The sequence below is a fragment of the Mytilus trossulus genome, chromosome 12 (assembly GCF_036588685.1).
Source record: "Mytilus trossulus isolate FHL-02 chromosome 12, PNRI_Mtr1.1.1.hap1, whole genome shotgun sequence".
Taxonomy (NCBI): domain Eukaryota; kingdom Metazoa; phylum Mollusca; class Bivalvia; order Mytilida; family Mytilidae; genus Mytilus; species Mytilus trossulus.
The window spans coordinates 23,008,961-23,032,921 of record NC_086384.1 but is presented as its reverse complement, the minus strand read 5'-3'; the positions used below and the strand labels follow the sequence as shown (position 1 = coordinate 23,032,921).

At 31.0% G+C, this 23,961-nt stretch overlaps 2 protein-coding genes across 2 annotated transcripts; one reads left to right on the top strand and one right to left on the bottom strand.

Annotated features, from left to right (window-relative positions):
• Nucleotides 1–365: 365 nt before the first annotated feature.
• LOC134693358 (succinate dehydrogenase [ubiquinone] iron-sulfur subunit, mitochondrial-like) lies at nt 366–15,050 on the bottom strand. Its single transcript, XM_063554132.1, has 9 exons — nt 14,886–15,050; nt 12,848–12,919; nt 12,231–12,289; nt 5,636–5,779; nt 4,730–4,808; nt 3,988–4,110; nt 3,234–3,343; nt 2,468–2,582; nt 366–1,401 (listed from the first exon to the last, which is right to left on the bottom strand). The coding sequence occupies exons 1-9, from the start codon at nt 14,946–14,948 to the stop codon at nt 1,318–1,320; spliced, it is 849 nt and encodes a 282-aa protein (XP_063410202.1). The 5' UTR covers nt 14,949–15,050; the 3' UTR covers nt 366–1,317.
• A 259-nt stretch (nt 15,051–15,309) lies between these two features.
• On the top strand, nt 15,310–23,600 carry LOC134693354 (uncharacterized). Its single transcript, XM_063554123.1, has 4 exons — nt 15,310–15,416; nt 19,882–21,139; nt 21,974–22,114; nt 22,843–23,600. The coding sequence occupies exons 2-4, from the start codon at nt 19,907–19,909 to the stop codon at nt 23,041–23,043; spliced, it is 1,575 nt and encodes a 524-aa protein (XP_063410193.1). The 5' UTR covers nt 15,310–15,416; nt 19,882–19,906; the 3' UTR covers nt 23,044–23,600.
• The last annotated feature ends 361 nt before the right edge of the window (nt 23,601–23,961 follow it).

Here is a 23,961-nt window from a genome sequence, read left to right as displayed (position 1 = left end):
TTTTGAGTGCACCAGAAATCTTATCATTTGATCAGTTTACACTAATCTCTTGAGATGTCATGACAGTATTTTTGAGTGCACCAGTAATCTTATCATTTGATTAGATCTTCCATGTTGTATGTACTAAATCAATAATATTTTCATCACTGATCAAACTAACAAAAGTCATGGGAAATACTCAGATTTTATCCAGCCTTATTTCAAGCTTTATCTGATGTTTTTATGAGTTGTTTCGTGTAGATACTGCAAAAAAACTTCTTTTTTTAGGTGAATAAAAAACCACAGATTTTTTTTATAAATGACTAAAACCAAATGTACATGTCAAATGTCCAAATTTCCCAATGGGCATAAATAACAAACAAAAATAAGCTTTAAAGGCATATATTACTTATTTAACAGAATACAATGTTTGGTTTTCACAAAACCAGAGGATACACGAATCTTTTTAAAACCATAAAACATATAACTTACTGATTTTTAGTAAAATGAGTGCCAGAATAAAAGGATTTCATTTTGTTACTCAGAATCATTTTATTATTTAGCATTATCTGCAACCATGATACATGGTTTTCATTTAAAATTAAAACCCAAATATCGATAAGAAAAGCTAATCTAATTCTAATTGTTTATTTAACTAAATTCCTCTTCCAACAATTTTAACATGATGTGCAAGTATTGAATTAGAGTGTTTAACTGAGTTATATAAATGCAAAACGATATTTTTCTTTCTACAAGAGAATTTTTCATATTTTCTTTTTGTAAAGCTGTTTTTATAATATTAAAGCAAAGCTTTGATTACATATATTATTAATTACTACTATGTTGTATTTATTACTCCAGTATTATGGCAGTAAGCAGTAGAATTGAATAGAAAATACCATTAGATTTCTATGTGCTATCATTCAGCATTGATTGGAAGAATTCAAAATAAAGATATAAAAATTCACTTTTCAGGAAGACATTCATAAATTGAATTCAAACATTTTTTTCAGACAAGAATTCTGATTGTGTTAAATTACATCTGACATTAGATATTAACACACAACAATACATATAATTCTAACAATATTCTTTTTTATTATTATTATTCCATAATATGTTAGTTTTTCTTCTCTTTTTCTGTTTCTATTAACAGCATAACTTTTAAACCAAATGATAAAAGGCCAATAGTAAAGTCCTAAACACAAAAAACAAGAAGATAGGATAACAACTAAAATATTATAAAAGTAGATGGAAAACTTTTTAAAAACGATGTCACTCTATCACAAGATCTGACTTAATCCATCATAAGTTGGATTAATCTTTGGCCATGTCTACTTAAGCTTTGGCTGTCTTTGCTTCACTCTGATACAGAGCTAACATCTTCTTGATCTCTCCTATAGCCAGACCTGGATTCAATCCCTGAAATCAAAAGATTTAAATTGATGAACATACAAATAAAATACATTGTTAAAGTGGTACCTAACACTACAGGGAGATAACTCTGTAAAATCAGCTCAACGTTTTATTTATGTTGTGTTGGTAAGGGAATATTAAGCTGCTCAATGATCAAAATGAGTGTTTGTCAAACTGCTATATAACCAGTGTAATTTTTCTGATAAAATGGTTGGGTCAATTTTTTTGAATTTTATTTATTTTTGTCATAGGGTCAAAGTTAAAATACTTTCGTCAAAATTTATTGAAAATATATTATACAGCTTATACTTAAAGACAGAATATTTTTTGTTTAGATTTGATGAAGCCTGTACAAATATGAATACTGTCAATAGCATTACAGCAGGCTAATACAGATCTATTGCTTTTGATCATTATATTACACATACAATTGACCTCTCTATACGTAATAAGTATGGTTTTAGCATCGTCTATTTGTCTTTCTTTAATTTTTATTTCCTAATAGCCCCTTAAATAAATGTGCTGAGTTCAATATTTCAGAAATATTTTTCTGAAATCTATGTTCACCAATGCGAATGTATTTTTTTTTAAATTTCATTAAGGTCAGCCATGGAACTAAAGAAAACTGACATTACAAGAGAGGTGACCTTTGAAATGAGGTTATAACTACAGTCTGACAAGATGAGTAAAATCACAAAATATACTGAACTTTAAGAAAATTTAAAATGGAAATTCCATAATCAAAAAGCAAAATCATAATGTCAAACACATCAAATGAAAGGAGATTAAAGAGGTGATCAGGCAAGATATGTTTTTCACTGAAGAGATGAACATTAGAACAAGAGGTTAATATTTTAATTAGCTGTAACAATTTTAAGGGCTAGACTATCAAAATGTCTTTTTCATACTTTTTAAGGAATTATTTTTAATTTTTTTTTGGTCTGGGAAGTGAAGGTACTTTATCTGTGGACAAGTCTTTGTATATTTCATTATGCTATTGCATCTTTACACAGACCAATGACACCCCTCCCCCTTTTCAGCCCCAGTGCTATTCATGACTGAGGTACTTTACCTTAGGACAAGTCTTTGTACAGTTCATAATTGTATGACATCTGTAGACAGAAAACTTATCTTCCATCATGGCCAATCTTTCATTGGTAAAATCATCTCTGGAATCAATCATCCATCTGTAAAGGGAAATAAGAAAAAAATATTATAGGAAATTATGGAGATGTGTCATCTGAAAATTCAAATTCAAGGTAAATACCTGTTGATTGTTTTAGGCCTCTACATGTTTTATAGATTTATTTTGTTTGAGGTGTATATAGTTACTATAGTATGAATCATCTCAGAGGGTAGAGCTTATAAAATTGTTCTTTTCCTGTATGAAAATTACTAGAATATAATTTCAATTCAGATGTATAATAAAACTAGCATCATTTTTTAATATGAATATATGTGTGACTTGCCAGAGTCAATTCATATGTTTTCAATATGTCAAGGGCAGAAACTCCTGATAAGCAAAAATGGTAATATCCAGTATCAAATACACAACCATTTTGTCCTCATTGGCAGCATATTTGTAATTTTGTATAGAAGCAACATAAAGTGCCCCTTTCAATCTATCAAGAACCATATATCCTCTCCTTTAAAATCTAATAATTTTTGTCGAAATCTTTATTTGTTTGTCTTGTGGATGGATGTTATTAAAATAATTAATCCAAAATGAATTCATAAAGCACTTCTTTCTGAAACCAGAACCTCCAAATTATTCTGCATACAATCCAGTTTGAGGAAAAATTCCACAAAAGATTCTGTTTCTACAATATTACATGTACCTGTATGCCTGCATGAGAACAGCTGGGCCAAGATATTTATCAGAATTCCACCAGTAGCTAGGACAAGATGTACTACAGCATGCACATAATATACACTCATATAAACCATCCTGAAATACAAAATTAATGAAACATAAAGTGAAATGCTTTCAAGGTTAAAAAATCATCATTGTAAACACCAAGATATTTTTTAAATATTTCAAGCTTAAATAATTATTCAAGAAATCTTTATTAATTGGTACATGTGTGTGTATGTGTCACAATCAGACTTATAATTATTGCTGAAGATCATTTGATTTGAAGGGGAGATTATTTGTTCCATCGATGGTAAAATTATTCACAGATTATTATAAACCAAAGAATCTACTTGGTCAGTCTTTCTTATTTCAAATATAAAGAGCACATGCAAGCCACATTGATAAGGAGTAAGTAATTCTAAACATTCTTTGAACTGTAAATTGATTTTTTTCCCTCCCTTTTCACTATGAACTGTTATTTAAAAAAAAAACTGTTTAAATTCAATCCTGATGTTTATCATGTTTTTTAAAATAAATGTGTTTCACAAAAAAGGAAAATATTTTTTAACAAATACTTTCTCATTTGATTTTTAAAAAAAAGAAAGAAGATAATTCAAGAAAAGTTCAACACTATATGAATAAAGACAGCTTTTAGTAACAAAAGAGTGTTTTCAATTTAAATATAAAACTTGGAAATAAATACTGGTTTATATCAATAAAATGCCAGAATTTCTTACCAGTTTAGCTCTATCCTTTACTGACTGTAGGTACTGTGTTTTACCAATATCTTTCTCTGATCCATCCTTCTTTTTGAGGTAGGGTTCAATAGCTCTGTACTGGGCATAAAAGTTACTCATATCCTGTAAATAAAGGCAAAATTATTTAAGTGTCTAATCATATGTTCTAGTTATCTAATAAGAAGTATGAATTCAAAAATTAATAGTCCTCAATTTTGTCTAGATATCAGAGGCGGATTTAGGGGGGGGGGGGCTTTTTGGAAAAAAATTGGTTACTCATATAGAGAATCACTGAAGTCTGACTGGAGTGGAACCCCTCTTATGCAGTCAGTGATGAAAATTTCTGGATCTGCCACTGGATATTAAGTATTTTTTTCATATTTTTATAGTATGCATCTATTACCATTATGCAAATTCATCTAAATAATAATTCTTATTATTCTGTAGGGATATTTTATAAGTCCCTTCCTACTGTCCCACATATCTTTCAATGGAGTAGCCTTAAAAGGGAAATTGATGCTAACTTTCAGAAATCTCTTACTGTCGTTTTTAGACCATGTAACTAATGTATCATTGGATGTATGGATAGAATTACAGAAATATACAGGTATATCAGATTTTTATCCAATTCTGTCAGACCAAATGTTTACTTAATCTGGGACCCATTGTCATATCATCATTAAAACACATGATTGAAAGCCCTCAAAAAGTTTAAATGTCATAATGTATGTGCCAAACTTACTGGAACAAGATCTTTAATGACATACATATGTGGCAAGGGATAAATCTTCATAGCTTTACTGGTGTTAGGGTCTATTTTTCTGGAAAAGAAAAACAAAACTATGATAATATTAGGTCTTTGTATATATACACAATCTGTGACAATCATTTTCAATAACAGCATTACAATTCATCTCTTGGTATAGACCTAGACTATCTTAGAGGGTAGGATTATTTGATACGCAATCCAGGGATAGATTGGTGTTGTAAATTATCATTCAAACAAGTGTTGTTTCATCAACATTTTTGTGACCAAATGATTTTTTGCATATACATTTATTTTAATAAATTGTTCTCTTAATTAAAACAAGATTAATTTTTTTGTTAGAAAAAAACCACCAAAAAAACAATCTGTGTCCAGCAAACCTTATCAATGTTAAACAAACTAATGCACAGTAAAAACTTCATTTTATTCATGAGGCCATAACATGAAAAACTTCTGTTTTTATGGATGATTTATATATTGTATTTAGTAATCTTTATTTGCATTTTAATTTAATCTCCATGTACTTTTAGATTATTCTTGGTTATCGCAACAAGATTGATTTTCTCGCTTGAGCCAGTAACAGCGAAAAACAGGAAAGCAATCAAGTTGAGATGACCAATGATGATCGGTTTATCGCTACTTTACCTATGACGACGTTGTCAATTTCATTAGAATCTCCATGTGGCTCCTTAGTTTCTAGTGATAATTTTCCATCTCAAGCGAGTAGCATGATATGAAAAATCATCACAAAAAAAGATCAAAGGAAAAATGCACAAAATAGCGATAAATTTTCATATGTAATGAATAAGAATATAATGTGTATAATTGTCTTTTTGTCCCTTCAGGGGTCCTTAATTTGAAAATAAAGATCTTTTTACTTACCGTAGACATGCTAGTGTGTTTTCACCGCCAATGTTCATAGAACATGATCCACAAATACCCTCTCTGCATGACCTTCTAAAGGTCAAAGTTGGATCCAATTCATCTTTTATCTTGATCAATGCATCCAAAACCATAGGACCACATCTAAAATATATAATCATTTATCAAAGCTGGTAAAACTATAAATAAATATATATCACAATATTACCCAAACATTATTACTGTTATAAGGGTCTATTTACAAAGATCTTCGTACATCTACATATAACATGTATAATATATACCGGTTTATATATAACAGAAAATTTGGTATTTTTTAAAGAAACTATTTTGCTTTTGTCAAAAATCAGACTCAAAATTGAAACTTAATGTATACATTTTCTAACAAAACAAACTAGAGGCTCTAAAGAGCCTGTGTCATTCACCTTGGTCTATGTGAGTATTAAACAAAGGAGACAGATGGATTCATGACAAAATTGTGTTTTGGTGATAGTGATGTGTTTGTAGATCTTACTTTACTAAACATTCTTGCTGCTTACAATTATCTGTATCTATAATGAACTTGGTCCAGTTAGTTTCAGTGGAAAATGATAGTGAAAGTTAACAAATTTTATGAAAATTGTTAAAATTTGACTATAAAGGCCAATAACTCCTTAGGCAGTCAATTGACCATTTTGGTCATGTTGACTTATTTGTAAATCTTACTCAGCTGAAAAATATTGCTGTTTACAGTTTATCTCTATCTATAATAATATTCAAAATATTAAAAAAAAAACAGTAAAATTTCCTTAAATTTACAAATTCAAGGGCAGCAACCTAACAACCGGTTGTCTGATTCATCTGAAAAATTTAGAGCAAATAGATCTTGACCTGAATAGCAATTTTACCCCTTGTCAGATTTGCTCTAAGTTCTTTGGATTTGAGTTATAAGCCAAAACTGCACTTTACCCCTATGTTCTATTTTTAGCCAGATCGGCCATCTTGGATGGTTGGCCTGGTCACCAGACACATTTTTTCAAACTAGATACCCCAATGATGATTGTGGCCAAGTTTGGTTAAATTTGGCCTAGTAGTTTCAGAGGAGAAGATATTTCTAAAAGATTACTAAGATTTACGAAAAATGGTTAAAAATTGACTATAAAGGGCAATAACTCCTAAAGGGGTCAACTGACTATTTAAGTCATGTTGACTTATTTTTAAATCTTTCTATGTTGAACATTATTGCTGTTTACAGTTTATCTCTATCTATAATAATATTCAAGATATTAACCAAAAACAGCAAAATTTCCTTAAAATTACCAATTCAGGGGCAGCAACCTAACAACAGGTTGTCCGATTCATCTGAAAATTTCAGGCAGATAGATCTTGACCTGAATAAGAATTTTATCCCATGTCAGATTTGCTCTAAATGCTTTGGTTTTTGAGTTATAAGCCAAAAACTGCATTTTACCCCTATGTTCTATTTTTAGCTATGGCGGCAATCTTGGATGGTTGGCCGGGTCGTCGGACACATTTTTAAAACTAGATAACCCAATGATGATTGTGGACAAGTTTGGTTAAATTTGGCCCGGTTGTTTCAGAGGAGAAGATTTTTGTAAAAGTTAACGATGACAGACGACGACGGACGCCAAGTGATGAGAAAAGGGCAAAGTGAGCTAAAAACCTAATCATTACTTCTTGTTTAGTGCAGGGTTGGCAAAAACCCGGGTTTTATGAGTATTGCCCAGCCCAGTGGGAAATACTGGGAAAACCCGGGTTTTACTGGGTTGTAGTTGGTAATACTGGGCAATACTGGGTAATATAAAATACTAGACTGAATTTTATAGAGGATTCAGTGATCAAACACAAATTTTATACATTTAAGATGTATTATATAACCTTTTTTATTTGTCTGGATTGGTAAAACTGTAAATCATAAAGCAAAATACTTTTTTTAAAAATTAAGAATTAACAATTACATGTAAGAAAAAATTACATTTAAATAATGTATATATGTACTGTCACTAATAAGTAAGTAATTATTCTGATTAGAATGCAGATTTGTTTATGTAACAATAATCAGTTCTTTCAATTTTATAAGTGTTAATGGCATGACCCCTTAGGGTGTTTATTTAGCAATATGACAAATGTATAAATGTATAACATTTAAATTAACAAAATGTTCATATTGTTAATTATGACTGTTCTCTGCATTTCCTTATACCTATGTTTTAACAAAAATTCATGTTGCTTACACATGCTAATGTTGTTATTTAAATGTGCTATAGCATAATTGGGCTTATTGCAATAAACATATTTATCTTATCTTATCTTAATTCACTTAAACATTGCAATAATATTTTTTTTCAAAGTATGGATTATTGAAACAATGCTTGGTAATTAACAAGGTTTCCTTAAATGTGCAAATCTTGTATTCCGGCTACATAGAAGGAAATGAAATTGAATTTTTCATTCTTTAAGAAATGACTGTCAATGGTTATCTGTATAAAAAGTATATATTTAGCTGTAATACTATGAAACTACACCAGGACTTTACTATTCTATATTGAAATAAGCTTAAACCAGATGCTCCGCAGGGCGTAGCTTTATACGACCGCAGAGGTTGAACCCTGAACGGTTGGGGCAAGTATGGACACAACATTCAAGCTGGATTCCGCTCTAAATTTGGATTGTGATTAAATAGTTGACACAGCATAGGTTTCTGACACAGAATGAATGTATTCAAATGAACTTAAAATTTTTGTTTTCTCTTAGAGCAATTCACTATGCTGTTGAATATTAATCCTCTCAAAAAAATGTTTGAAGAAATTTTCTTTTTATTTATGAAATTTCAAATGAGAAAAATTGAACCCAATTTTTTAATCACATCTCCCTTTCCCTTATTCCAAAACTAATTTCAATTAAAATATTCTAATGGAGTTTGCAACAATTACTACTCATTTAAATACATCATAAAATATTAAGATGTAAAAAAACTGCTTGTTATCACTGAATGGTAAAGATTATTTAAATTTATCAGTTGGTAGTAAAAAGTGAATATACATTGTATATTGTATATAACAAAGATTTAAGTTGATTCTGGACAAAGAAAGATAACTCCAATTAAAAAAAAATCTTGCAGATATGTCTTGCTTACTATACTGGACAAAGAAAGATAACTCTTAATTAAAAAAAATTTGCTATTTCACAATATTGTGAAATTAGATATTTCTTGCCATTGCACAATACTGTGCAATTGAAAAGACTTGCTATTGCACAATACTTAATATAATAATTTTAGATCCTGATTTGGACCAACTTGAAAACTGGGCCCATAATCAAAAATCTAAGTACATGTTTAGATTCAGCATATCAAAGAGGCCCAAGAATTTAATTTTTGTTAAAATCAAACTTAGTTTAATTTTGGACCCTTTGCACTTTAATTTAGACCAATTTTAAAACTGGACCAAAAATTAAGAATCTACATACACAGTTAGATTTGGCATATCAAAGAACCCCAATTATTCAATTTTTGATGAAATCAAACAATGTTTAATTTTGGACCTCAATTTGGGCCAACTTGAAAACTGGGCCAAAAATCAAAAATCTAAGTACATTTTTAGATTCAGCATATCAAAGAACCCCAAGGTTTCAATTTTTGTTAAAATCAAACTAAGTTTAATTTTGGACCCTTTGGACCTTAATGTAAACCAATTTGAAAACGGGACCAAAAATTAAGAATCTACATACACAGTTAGATTCGGCATATTAAAGAACCCCAATTATTCAATTTTGATGAAATCAAACAAAGTTTAATTTTGGATCCTTTGGGCCCCTTTTTCCTTAACTGTTGGGACCAAAACTCCCAAAATCAATACCAACCTTCCTTTTATAGTCATAAACCTTGTGTTTAAATTTCATAGATTTCTATTTACTTATACTAACGCTATGGTGCGAAAACCAAGAACCAGTTGCTTCGCAGGGCGCAGCATTATACGACCGCAGATGTAGAACCCTGAACAGATGGGACAAGTATGGACACAACTTTTAAGTTTGATACAGCTTTAAATGTGGATTGTGATTAAATAGTTGACACAACATAGGTTTATGTCACATTATGATTTTGGACCCTTTGGACCTTAGTGTAGACCAACTTGAAAACTGGACCAATAATTAAAAATCTAAGTACATTTTTAGATTCAGCATATCAAAGAACCCCAAGGATTCAATTTTTGTCAAAATCAAACAAAGTTTAATTTTGGACCCTTTGGGCCCAAAATTCCTAAACTGTTGGGACCAAAACTCCCAAAATCAATACCAACCTTCCTTTTATGGTCATAAACCTTGTGTTTAAATTTCATAGATTTCTATTCACTTATACTAAAGTTATAATGTACTGATTTCAATTCAAATTTCTAATGAAGTTTGCAACAATAACTGCTCATTTAAATACATCATACAATATTAAAATGTTATAAAAAGTGCTTGTTATCACTGAATGGTAAAGATTGTTTTAATTTATCAGTTGGTAGTAAAAATGAAAATACATTGTATATTGTATAAAACAATGATTAAAGTTGATTCAACTACTATTCTATACAAAGAAAGATAACTCCAATTGAAAAAAATAATTGCTATTGCACAATACTCTGCAATTTGATATTTCTTGCTATTGTGCAATACTGTGCAATTGAAAATTTCTTGCTATTCCAGAATACTTAATGTAATAATTTTGAATCCTGATTTGGACCAACTTGAAAACTGGGCCCATAATCAAAAATCAAAGTACATGTTTAGATAAAGCATATCAAAGAAGCCCAAGAATTTAATTTTTGTTAAAATCAAACTAAGTTTAATTTTGGACCCTTTGGACTTTAATGTAGACCAATTTGAAAACAGGACCAAAAATGAAGAATCAACATACACAGTTAGATTTGGCATTTCAAAGAACCCCATTTATTCAATTTTTGATGAAATCAAACAAAGTTTAATTTTGGACCCCGATTTGGACCAACTTGAAAACTGGGCCAACATTAAAAAATCTAAGTACATTTTTAAATTCAGCATATCAAAGAACCCAACTGATTCAATTTTTGTCAAAATCAAACTAAGTTTTATTTTGGACCCTTTGAACCTTAATGTAGACCAATTTGAAAACGGGACCAAAAATTAAGAATCTACATACACAGTTAGATTCGGCATATCAAGGAATTTCAATTATTCAATTTTGGATAAAATCAAACAAAGTTTAATTTTGGACCCTTTGGGCCCCTTATTCCTAAACTGTTGGGACCAAAACTCCCAAAATCAATACCAACCTTCCTTTTGTGGTCATAAACATTGTGTTTAAATTTCATTGATTTCTATTTACTTACACTAAAGTAATTGTGGGAAAACCAAGAATAATGCTTATTTGGGCCCTTTTTTGGCCCCTTATTCCTAAACTGTTGGAATCAAAACTCCCAAAATCAATACCAACCTTTCTTTTGTGGTCATAAACCTTGTGTCAAAATTTCATAGATTTCTATTAACTTAAACTAAAGTTATAGTGCGAAAACAAAGAAAATGCTTATTTGGGCCCTTTTTGGCCCTTAATTCCTAAAATGTTGGGACCAAAACTCCCAAAATCAATACCAGCCTTCCTTTTGTGGTCATAAACCTTGTGTTAAAATTTCATAGATTTCTATTCACTTTTACTAAAGTTAGAGTGCGAAAACTAAAAGTATTCGGACGACGACGACGACGACAACGTGATAGCAATATTTTGCGGACGTATAAAAATCATATTGCCCAGTAATGCCCAGTATTCCTCATTTCTGGGAGTATTGCCCAGCCCGGGAAAAACCGGGTTTTCCCACCCGGGTAATACTTTGCCAACCCTGGTTTAGTGTTTAAAACACAGGTTAATTTTATAGCAGTTTACCATATAACTGAGAGTCTTGTAGGTAAAGTCAAGGTCTTTAGATAAACCATGTACAGGGTTCTCGATAAGGAATTTAGATGGGGAGTTAAGGGACTCATCATGTTTGGCTATGATGAGTCCAAAAGTAAAAATAAGATATTTTATTGCAAGATAATTCACCATTTAAGTCTCTGTTAGGCATTACCTAATAGAGCAATGAATTGACATCAAATTCAGATTTATTTTACAGCAGATTCCATTGAGTGTGTAGCGAAAGGTAATATATTTGGTTAGCTTGCTTGTTAGCTGAATTGTTAAGTCATTATTAGATCAGGTGTACTACCCTCCTTTCGAAGAAGCATAGTCCGACAGACAGATCGATCAGTTTTCTGTCGGACTAGTCTATTCTTAAAGTAGGGTAGTTTACATAACCAAACAATGACTTCACGGTTCAGCTAACAAGCAAGTTAACCAAAGATATTACCTTTGGCCACACACTTAATGGAATCTGCTGTAAACTTTTGCTATTAAATGATGATTTGTGTGTTCAGTTTATAAATATACAAAATATATATCAATCTTGATGCATCTTTGGACTCACCAATTTTGAAAATGGTGAGTCCAGACAGATTTTCATGAGTCCAGGACTCATGGACTCGCCTTAGTGAGAACCCTGCATGTATGTAGTTGACTGTGTAACCTTTAAAAACTTACTTGTTTAGATCCAGTTCATATGTCTGTACTTTGGGTTTGTCACCTTGCTTTTCTGGGTTCTGTAAAAGTAAACAACTGATTGATCTTCCATAAACATGATTAAAACATGACGGTCTAGATATTTTCTTATAAAGCAAAACTGTTTTAAGGCATTTTGGTAATTTTCTTGTATTCTAACACCTTAGCCCTTTCATTATTAATGTACAGTGTACTTGATGTGTCATAAATAATATAAATAATTGACAAAAATTTTGATTGTTCCAATTTTTATAAAAAGACCAATTGTTTTTAAAGAAGAAACTAAAAAATATACTGAAATGAATTTAGGTGATCATGAGTATATATATTGCATTGCACAAAATATCCTAACATGACTTCCATACTGTGAAAATCTTTACATATATATCAAAATTTCTTTTTCTTATTCTATCAGCATGATCAGTGCATTATCATTTCTCCATCTTCCAATTTTGCACTGTCAGGATCAATGATATCTGACTTCTGTTATGTAGGTACATGTACAAATGAATATGTATATATGTAGATAAGTAATTTAGAGATACACATGATACAAAATGTATTCATTGTAATAGTTGTACATGGCTGTTCCAACTTACAAATCTGTAGATGGAGAATTTCTTCATTCTTGGGGCAACCTCTGTTGCTGCAGCTGTCTGTGCACATCTTGCCTGTAAGACAAAAGAAATATTCATCATAAAAAATGTAAAGTTGATCCATCATGACTATGTCATGTATGTCAGCAACTTTATTTTGTTGCCAGAAATAAAATATCACAATTTGCATAATACACAATGTATGCTAAGCCCAGCACAATCCCTGATAATCAGCTATAAAAGGCTGTATAATGACAAATGTAAAACCATTCAAACGAACATATTTATTACCAACTTGTTCACAAATTGTACACAAGACACATGTATGTACTGCCGATTACTGGAAGACAAAATTATACTGGAATGATCTATATAAAACTCTGATCAGCTGTTACCAATAACAATGACAATATATACTGTGATACAAGTAATGAAGTAAAATTTGTAAACGCAAAGTTAATGTTATCTCTTTCATGTACTCTGGCAGTCTGCGACCTTAACCACTAGCCCGATGCCCCAGACTAGTAATTTTCAGCTCGGACTAGTAAACTTTATTTATCGCTAGCCCGACCGGACTAGTAAGAAATATAACGTCCTCTCTATGTTATTTAAAAATTTAAAGGTATTTTGGACTTCAAATTTAGTTCAAAGTATTACAGAAAAGATCGTCAAGTTAATGTGTACGAAGTCTATCGAGATCGATAATTATACATTTATCCCGAGGAAGTGAAACAGAAACGAAAACCAGTCGCTTGTTCCGGTATTCCGATCTGTCTGATAACCAATATAAAGTGGACCAACACGGACACTATAATGAAGGCAATTGTTTATAAAACGAAAAGACTATCATGTTTTCCCCCGATTAATTTCATATCTTTAATGATAAAACAAAATGTTTTAGTTTAATTCACATAATCATTAAAGAGTTTAAATAGATTTATGTCATTATGAGTTATCTTAACAACACCGTGTTGGTACACTTCGATCTTTTTGGTAATTAGACAGACCGTAGACCATGTGAACATAGGAAAACGTAAAACGTAAATATGCTTCAATGGACAGCCGGGGCAAAGCCAGGAAAGGCTTTTAAAAGAAAAAGAACAGATGATGATGTAACGGAACAAAAAAAAAAGTACGAGGTCACCAGGACCAGAGGGTTTCAACCCCATTGGAAAACCGACCGTCTGTGGTTGCAGTACGATGAAAAGTCATCTGAGACTGTTAGTGTTATGTTTTGTACATATTGCAAAGACAATAAAAAAAATAACAACTTTGCTAAAGGGACTTCCAACTTCAGGCTTGAAGATTATGAGGAATAAAACTTGAAAACTCTGAAATTGTTTTTATTATCATTTATGGACAGAACACATGACAAAAAATAATTAGTGTCACAAGTTTTTCTTGTTTAATGATTTTTTGCAAATGTAAAATCCTTAAAATTAGCTAAAAAAAATAATTTTCAAACAGCTTAAAACCCTTTCAGGTATGCTCAAAATGCAGGATTTTGCATCTAAGATTTCAAAATTTTTATGGGGGGGCATGCCCCCAAACCCCCCTAGGTGGTTCGGGTCGCTGCGCGACCCTCACCGGTGTCGGACTACTGGAAATAATCGAGGACTAGTAAATTTTTTAAGCTACTAGTCCAGTGGACTAGTACCATCAAAAGTTTTTGGTGCAGACTGCTCTGGGTACCCAATAATAAAATAATGAAAATTGAAATTATATATCATTAAACTTGCTTACATAACATAAACAGTGATGTATGAAAATGCCAATTACATAAACAAGAATTTATTTTTTACAATAGTTCAGCTCTTCAGATTGAACCTATATTAAATTTATATACATTTTGTATGATGATATATTACGAATGCATAATTTGTTTGTATATTCTCCGATTTGACATTGATAGTAAATTATTGTTATGAAACCTACAAATTATGTCAATCAGTTTCAATGTCAATGAACAGTTTTCTACTTTTGTGAGCTATTTCTGTTAGTCCAAATAAACAAGTCAATATCGAAATTCATAAAATAATACCTGAATTAATTGCAATAAGGCTCTTTTTACTGGAGCTATCTTGACCACTGCCGAACTAGCCATTTCTATTTTGAAGATTTACATGTAGTTTATGTAATTCCGTTCAAGCGCACTTGTCGTTTCCTGTAACCTTGAACTTTTGGTCAAAGTTATCCATAAGACAATTCTCCTGAAAATCATAAATAATACAACAAAATACCACAAACATCGTAGATACAACAACGTACCAAATAAAAGCTTTTTACAAGCTAAGACAGAGTTAAAGGTTTTAATTAAATAGCATTAGTATCACTACAAGATTCGAAAGCATGATTCTTTTTTGTGGAAATTATAGACCTGAAAGCAAATTCAGTTTTATAGTTCATAGCGTTCTTATCGTATAAATATATTTGTTTGGTATTTAGCATTATCTGAAGTTGTATTAAGAATTTACAATCTGTTCAGAGATTATTACCATGTTTTGTTTACAGATGGCGACTGTTGCTTATCGGTTTACATATTCAAATATCTTTCCTGTTTAATATGTTGAATGTAAGAATCTACTGTAGTGTTATACAAAAAGGGAACATAGTTTTATTTTAATTTAAAGCGTTCTTAAGGCGATAAGGTATTTTTGACGTAGGCGAATTTTGCTGTGGATCTTTGTTGCAGGCACAGACTTGTATATCTTATTGCACTTGTATAAATGTATTGTTTAAATAATTTTTAATCCAAAATGTCATTAGTATATAAAATATTTGTAAACAGATTTAGAAATTGATTTGAATACAAGGGCAACTACTTTATATACATGTATTACATACACTGATTTATATCTTAAAAAAAAATGGAACCTGGTTTCAAGTGATATACATGTATATATCCCAAATCTATCATTCGTTAATAAGATAGCTTTTAGATAGATTTTTGTTTACTTAATTATAATATAAAACCCTTCTTGATTCTGAGTCTGGAGCAATTTTCTGGAGTGTCATTTTACCACAGAATATATACCACTGAACACTCAAAATGTACTGCAGAACTTCAAAATTTAATGCCTCAAACATTATTATCAAGTTAATGTATTAATAATTCTTTTTGTAATTTGACATATATTATTCAAATATTTTTTTTTATTAAGAGACAACACTCACTATCATGACTATGGCCAAGCCCCCAACTGAATGACCTAGGCCTATATACATTTGTAATTGGGATCATAATAGGGCTTTAGTTAGTTTGGCTGTATTGGATAGGGGGCAGATTTTTTTGAAAGAGGTAGAAATAGTATGAAAGTGGGGGAATTCTATGCATGTTTCTAAGCAACTGCTCTGTTTTAATGATATATATATATGTTTTCTGTATTTTTCACACCATTTTTACCTCCATTATGAAAACTGCCCCCTATCCAATATGACCGAACTAACCGTGGAGAGCCATATTTATTAAGTTTGTCAGGTTTTTTTTCCCTTTTTTTTTTTATTAATTTTATGTTAAGATAATGATAAGTACAACAAATAATCAAATACTTTCAAAAAAAATTCTGAAGTTTTTTAAAACCGACAGTATTAAATATTTGAGTGCACTAATAACATACATGTATATAATAAGTGTGTCTCTTGATTGTCAAAAAGTTCAAGTGTCTTGTCACTGAACATTAGCATGATTAGGTTGTATGGGTATCTTCCTCAATTATTGGCAATATTTCGGATTTTTACCAAATTTTTTGTATGCATTTAAAATTTTGAACTGGAACTTTAAAGTGAAAAATACAGGTCCATGTACAATATTTACATATATAGTTTCTGTATTTTTATGCCCCACCTACGATAGTAGAGGGCGTTATGTTTTCTGGTCTGTGTCTCCGTTTGTTTTTCCGTCCGTCTGTGCGTCTGTCTGTGAGTCCGTTTCAGGTTAAAGTTTTTGGTCAAGGTAGTTTTTAAAGAAGTTGAAGTCCAATCAACTTGAAACTTAGTACACATGTTCCCCATGATATGATATTTTTAATTTTCATACCAAATTATAGTTTTGACCCCAATTTCATGGTCCACTGAACATAGAAAATGATAGTGCAAAGTTCAGGTTAAAGTTTTTGGTCAAGGTAGTTTTCATGAAGTTAAAGTTACATCAACTTGAAACTTAGTACACATGTTTCCTATGATATGATCTTTTTAATTTTAATGCCAAATTAAAGTTTTGACCCCATTTTCACGGTCCACTGAACATAGAAAATGATAGTGCAAGTGGGGCATCAGTGTACTATGGACACATTCTTGTTTAGTCCAAAATTAATGTTGACCTTAGCAAGTTCACCTGCACAATTAAAGTACCATACTTTAATTAGATTAACTAATTTTGACACTTTTTGTAATCACCAATCTAGCCAATTAACATGTAATATTTTCACACCTGAGAAATAAAATACATTTAATTGAATTACCTTATTCAATCAGTTGGCAATTAAAAAATAGAATGATGATAGCAAGCAGTCTTCCTGTTCTTATATCACCGCGATATAGCCTTTTTGTGCTAGTGTAAAGCAACCAACAATCAATCAATCCTGTTCTTATTATCATGAGTATTGTCAAATAATTCCAAAAATACAATTTTTATAACAAATAGAATGAAAGATTAAAATGTGAGCTGATTTTAGTTCCAAAAGTTTAAATTAGTATTATAGGTTTATTAATTTAACAGAAAAAAATAGTTAAATATGAGAAGTATAATTGGCTCTTTCTGCGAATAAAGTCAATATAATTCATAGCGTGATTGGCACCATTAAAATCTGTCAAATCAACATTTTGTAGAAAACTACAGGTTATATCATATATATTTTCATATGAAATATTCAGGATCCTTTGGCCTTTGTTAGTCTTGTATTATTTTAATTTTAACCTATTGGTGACCTTCTGCTGTTGTCTTTTCTATGGTTGGGTTGTTGTCTCCTTGACACATTCCCCATTTCCTTTCTCAATTTTATTAATCTTGCATATATCTGAATTCAACTGATTCAGATCAATATCATTCATAGAGTATTATTTGCTGGTAAAATCCGTCAGCTCAGGTTTTCATTGTAGAAGATCATGTTTTTTTTATATATAGGTTTTTATTGTTAAATATCATATTTAATAATCTCACAGATTTCCCAATATCACCAAAATATATATTGTAAAACAAAAGAGATAATAACACTTTTAAATGATCAGTTAAATATATTCAATAAATAAAAGTGACTGTGAAAACCGTGCAGTAATTTTTTTTGCTCTTGAAAAACATTTTAATTTTTAAATGCTTATTTTAAATTTCAAATGTAAAAAAATATGCCAAGTACAATGTAACAAAAAAAAGTATGATAATGTTTATCTTATCCTGGCAATTGTCATGTGATTAGTGTAACCTAAGTGAAAGAAATAACATGATTCTGTATTATCAGATTTGCAATTCATAGTGTATTAATAAACTTGTCTTGTCTTGACATAAAGGAATTTTGATGTCCTGTAACTTCTGTTGTATATTTCAGTAGTTTTATTGTGATTTGTGGAGTTCTGTGGTATATTCTGAGTATTCTGTGGTATTCTGTGGTGTTCTGTGGTAAAAAGACGCCCCCAGTGATTTTTTGATTTGACCACCTCAAATTGCCTTACATATTAAGTCTATCCAGGAAAACTTTTGTGTCATTACGTCTGGCTAGCTGCTGTTTGCGTGTTGCATTTAGGTTGGTCTCCTGGGCATGTTTACTTATCATGTCTGTGCCAGTTCACTAACATCAGCATTCAATAATACTTGAGGTCCGGTACGTTCGTTAAACTGTCGAACATTTATATATCTTGATTGGCCTCGCTCCATATTATCTCATTCATGCCAGTATCATCATTTCCATCCTCCTGATCCTATACACGATTTCATCCTCAATATCAACTTCCTCCTCGCTAACCAACGGTTCATCTATATCAGATACATTCCCGTTATCCTCACCTTCAATACTTTCGTCGTCTGATTTATTTTGAAGGGCTGGTCCAGACACGATTTGTTCTTAAACATCCCATACACTCGGCCTGCCGGAGGCCGCCATATTTGTTATTGTCGCCTGTTATTACATTTGTGTACATGTGAGAATCTCATGAATATTCATCGATTAAGTGTATAATTACCGCCCATTTCCTACGATAAGCACTGGCAATTGTCTCATTTATGGAATTTTAAATGTCACAACATTTATTTGTATGTTAAATTTTTACATTAACGTTTTGAAGACAAGATACATGAAAAGCGTAGGAAAGCGTAGTTGCGGGGGAAAGGGATAGGCGTAAAAAGCGTATACACGGTGTAAGGGGATAACCGTAAAAAGCGTATATGGGTGGTAAAGTATTAATCACCATATTCATACTCTGAAAGCTTGTTATATTAACATATTGAAATTTCAGGTCTGTCAAATTTTACCCAGTTTTATGCTTTACTCTGGCATAAATGGTAAAACTATTTTTCAAATTAATAATGTTCTATTTTTCAAACACATGTATTTCTATAGTCACAAATAATCAAGAGAACAAATCAAATAATAAACAATTCAAATACGGACTGCAATTTGTATATATATATATATAAAATAATAATTAGATAAGGAGAGATAACTCTCTTGAAAGTATGCTAACTTAACCATACATCTTAACTATACCATGCATACCAAACTGACATTTAACATGAGTTAGGTGCTAAATATTATTTTACAGTCTCCAAAAGTGAAATTTTACTCTAACATTATACTATGATCATGATGATCTACTATCATGACTATATCTATTTGTCCATACATCCCAAAATTAGTTTACACTATCTGATATTAGTTTATTTTCCTTTATGCATGTATGTACACACCCCATTAATAACTTTTGAGCACTTATTTAGTATAGATAAGACTAGAATGAAATATTTAATGATACTTCCTTTTTCAATAGTCTTTTTATTTTTTGTAAAGAAAAAGAAAGATGTGTAATTTTTCTCTTTTAATTTTTTACAGGATAAAATGAAGATCTTGTTGTAAAATGGCAACACATTTCATTTGTCAAGCTACAGAACCTCTTCCACACAGATTTCCTACAACAAGGGCCCCTGAGAAAGGTCATGGAGCTGTTTCACAGTATGAACTATTAAATCTTAGTGACAAGGCACACTGTCGTTTCCCTCCACCAGGATGGGATACATCGCAGAGCTCAGAAGATTCCTTACCCCTATACAGAGTTCCTGTCCCATCATGGAAAACAGCTGCCAATTTGGTTGGACCAGATCCAGATCTTTGTATAACTCCTGAAAAATCATCAGCAGGGAAATTTAACAATCTACAAGGAAGACAATTCAATGCCCCTGTGCCAACCAAAGTTAGCAGGAACACTTTAATTGACCCTGATTTGGACTTGACCTTGACCCCAGAAAAAGCCTTAGAAACCAATGACAAAGAACATAAAAGTAATTTAAGAAATGGGGTTTGTGAAGATGGAAAGTTCAAGGGTCAACACAGGGTAAGATTTGAATTGGATGACTCTAAAGGATCAAGTGAGGGTGGGGATCAGGATTCTTCGTTTCTGTTTTCAAGATGTCGTCCAGGAAAGCCATACAAACCAGCATCGTATAGTGATGATAATGCTAAGGATCTCATTGATTCCTTGTCTAAAAGTGAAAACAAATCTCAAAATAAACCAACTCAATATACAGTAAATAAGGTGAATAATAAAACTGTTTATGTTCCTCTACATGGCAGTGACCAATCAAAGGAAATGAAATTAGCCGATCATTTTGATAAAAAATCAACAAATCAGGATCAAACAAATACTGTTAGTAAACATGAACAAACCTCAGTGTTACCTGAAGTTATATACAATGAACAAACTGATACCAGACCTGTCTGCCATATACAAAATCATAAAACTCAGGAAACCAGATCAAAACATAAAGACATTAGGAAACCAGATTCTTCTTCCAACTCTGAGAAAGAACAGGTACATATAAAGGGTCAAGGAGAATCTGCCCCAAAACGCAAAGTTAAAGTTAAAAGAGAGACGGCAGGCCAGCCTCCTTTATCAGACTATAATTATCCATTTTCGGACGGTATGCCAGACACCTCAGAATATGAACATGTGTTTAAAAGGCCTGAGTACAACAGTACTCTTAGGATGCGAACAGAACTACAGCAGATAAAAGACAGTGAAATTGATGTAGCGAAAGCTTTAGAGAAGAAATTACAACTGTCTGATACAAAGAAAACAGAAATAACAGAAAAGGTAATAAGTTATATAGATACATGTTTGTTTAATTTTGTTATTAATTTTATACTAAAAAGATGTCATACAAATGGGTTAAGATGATTACTTAATTCAGTTAATTATCATGTTTATTTTGTCATACAATATCAAAAAGAAGGTTTTCTTAAAAATTGAATTTAAATTAAAGAAATGTATGGTATACAAAACCATGAAAACAATGCATCAGCCATGAAACCCAATAAAACCAGAAAAATTGCATGTACAAAAATAATATTGTATCCCAAGAAGTACTGTATTTGTCATGTTTGTGGGCCTTCAATTTGTAGGGTGAAAGATCAATGTTTTTATACATTGTGCATGTTTAGTCGTTGATATTTTTTAATGGAATATCTTAAGATTATAAATATATGTATATTTAGAATTTTTTTGCAAACACTAATTGAACATCCAACATAAAATCCTTTTATCTATATATATAGAAGGATTGATCAGTTGGGAAAATATAAAAAAAAAAGTTTAAAAAAAATTGTTACATAATCTATATGCTTTAAATTAACTCAATTGTATTTGTTACATACTGTGAATTCATTTATTTTCGTGGATATCAATTTTCGTGGATTGCTGAAAACTTGCATATTCGTGGATATTTGATTTCGTGGTTTTATGAATCACTGTATGTATACAAAGCCTATTCAAAATATGCTATTCGTTGGACATTTGAATTCGTGGTTCACGAAAATTGATATCCAACGAATATTAATGAATCCACAGTAATAAAAAAATGTTGACAACATTAATTTAAAGCAGGTAATTATATACATTTTTGACCAGCACTTTCTTTGTATTTGACAGGCTACATCAAAATTGAACACAAAAGACAGCATGTATAGTGGATTGGTAAGCCTGGAGATTCCTGTGGAGGACTTATGTAATCAAGTAGAGCAGACTAAATCTAGCAAAGTATCTAGTAAAACAAGCAGGCCCAAATCTCAGGTATGTTGTAATGGGAATAACTTAATTGATTTGAGATAAATATGAAAAAAAAGGAGATTTGTGTATTATATATACTATATGTCAGAGGAATACAAAAGTCTCAGAGCTGTCAACAATGTCTTTAACAAAGATTCTATACTTTAATGTCTAAGATGTCCTGAATCTAGAACAGTACTAGTTATTATCAAATTTAACAGTCACAGAAAAGACAACCATAATAAAGTCCTGAAATGTCAAAAGGTTTTTTGTTTGTGTTTGGTGGCTTCATTCACATTAGCACAATAGCAATCTAGCTTGAAATATATTGTATGAGAAACACCCACAAGTAAAAAAAAATTAGTAAACTTTTGAAATATTCAAATGCAGCATACAAAATGTATGTACCAAAATAAAATATGGTATAAAAGTTGTATATCTGTAGCTATCAAAATAGTAATTACATGACTCTGAAAGGGAGCGAAAGATTACAAAGTCACAACTCTAAAACAAACTGATAATCTCATATCAAACAATTAAAAACAACCAGAAGACAAACGAGTGTACACAAAACACCGCATAAAAAAACTAAAGACTGATCAATATTGACCTCACCAAAATATGACAGTGATCTCAGGTGCTCTGGAAAACTAATTCAGAGCCTGTTACACTGGTGGAAACCACCTAACAGTATAGATGAATTTAAATGATCCTATCATTTGCTCTATTTATCAAATAATTTATTTTTACAGACAATGAAACATTCCAATGAACCAGATTTGATGGAATTCTTCACTGCAGAGTTACAAAAAGAACAAGGAGAGTTTTCACTTCCTGGTCTATCAACTCCATCAGAATCCTTATCTACAGCTAGTCATTTTAGAGCTTTTGATTTATACCGTCACAACAGAGTATGGGACAATAATAGCTACTTCAGTGTAAAGAAAAAGTGAAACAAATAATTTTTAGAGGGATTTATAATAATTTGTGACTTTTTTGTACAAGATTGTGAATACTGTAAAGGAGTTGTAGAATCTAATTTTGGATCATTAATTCATATAAAGATTTTAAAGTGAAGTTTTCAATTTTTGTCAGATGTTTAAGGAAGAAAAAAATCTAAAATCAATTTCATTTCTTGAATCAGATATCCCCAGGGGCCCTGAAGATTATCAAGATGTTTCATATTTAAGATTAAAAATATCCCTTATCTTCCAAAAAGAGAAATTCCTCATATTTCAAACTTGAAATGAAACTATTCTATACCCAAATCCTAAAAAGGTTTTCTAATGGTTACAGTTAAAACCTTTAAAAATCTTAATGGACATAAATGTATTTTTCTTGAACAAATATTGTTTCGGTGCAAGCTTGAAAACAAAACATTTTTTTCAACAAAAACAACACATCCATTAAATTATTGCAATTGCAAAATTCTAATGTTTCTCCGGAGTTTAAATTTTGGGCATGCAATAAGGTCACCTTTTTAAAAATAACCAAGGTTTAGAAACTGGTTAAAAACTTGTTTGAAAAAAACTGTCTAGAATGTTTAGTTCAGACACAAAGTTTATTTGTATTAAGTTTCATATATGTATAGTGTAGATTAAAGCTACATGTAATCTTAGAATGAAAATATAAAATGTATACACAGTTTAAAATATGTTTTGTAGAAAATATTAAAATTTCAAATACTGTTCTAGTCTTCCATTGTATATTTAATTGTATATTTCACCAGTTGTCTATTGGTAGTCTGATTGACCTTGAGGTTTGTTGGTCAATGTTGGAGCATCTGGTTGCTAGATTTTATTAGCCAATCAACAGAAGTCTCTTGAGATTGTGGTTGACCTTGAGTTTTTTAGGTTGTTGTTAGATGCTAC

Excerpts from the sequence above, each read along its gene's own strand:
- LOC134693358 (XM_063554132.1), bottom strand. The coding sequence starts at position 14,948 with ATGGCTAGTTCGGCAGTGGTCAAGATAGCTCCAGTAAAAAGAGCCTTA. Across the intron at positions 5,780-12,230 it reads TATGAACTGGATCTAAACAA|ATGTGGTCCTATGGTTTTGG; the intron begins GTAAGTTTTTAA and ends TATATATTTTAG. Across the intron at positions 1,402-2,467 it reads GTACAAAGACTTGTCCTAAG|GGATTGAATCCAGGTCTGGC; the intron begins GTAAAGTACCTC and ends TTTTGATTTCAG.
- LOC134693354 (XM_063554123.1), top strand. The coding sequence starts at position 19,907 with ATGGCAACACATTTCATTTGTCAAGCTACAGAACCTCTTCCACACAGA. Across the intron at positions 21,140-21,973 it reads AAACAGAAATAACAGAAAAG|GCTACATCAAAATTGAACAC; the intron begins GTAATAAGTTAT and ends TGTATTTGACAG. Across the intron at positions 22,115-22,842 it reads CAAGCAGGCCCAAATCTCAG|ACAATGAAACATTCCAATGA; the intron begins GTATGTTGTAAT and ends TTATTTTTACAG.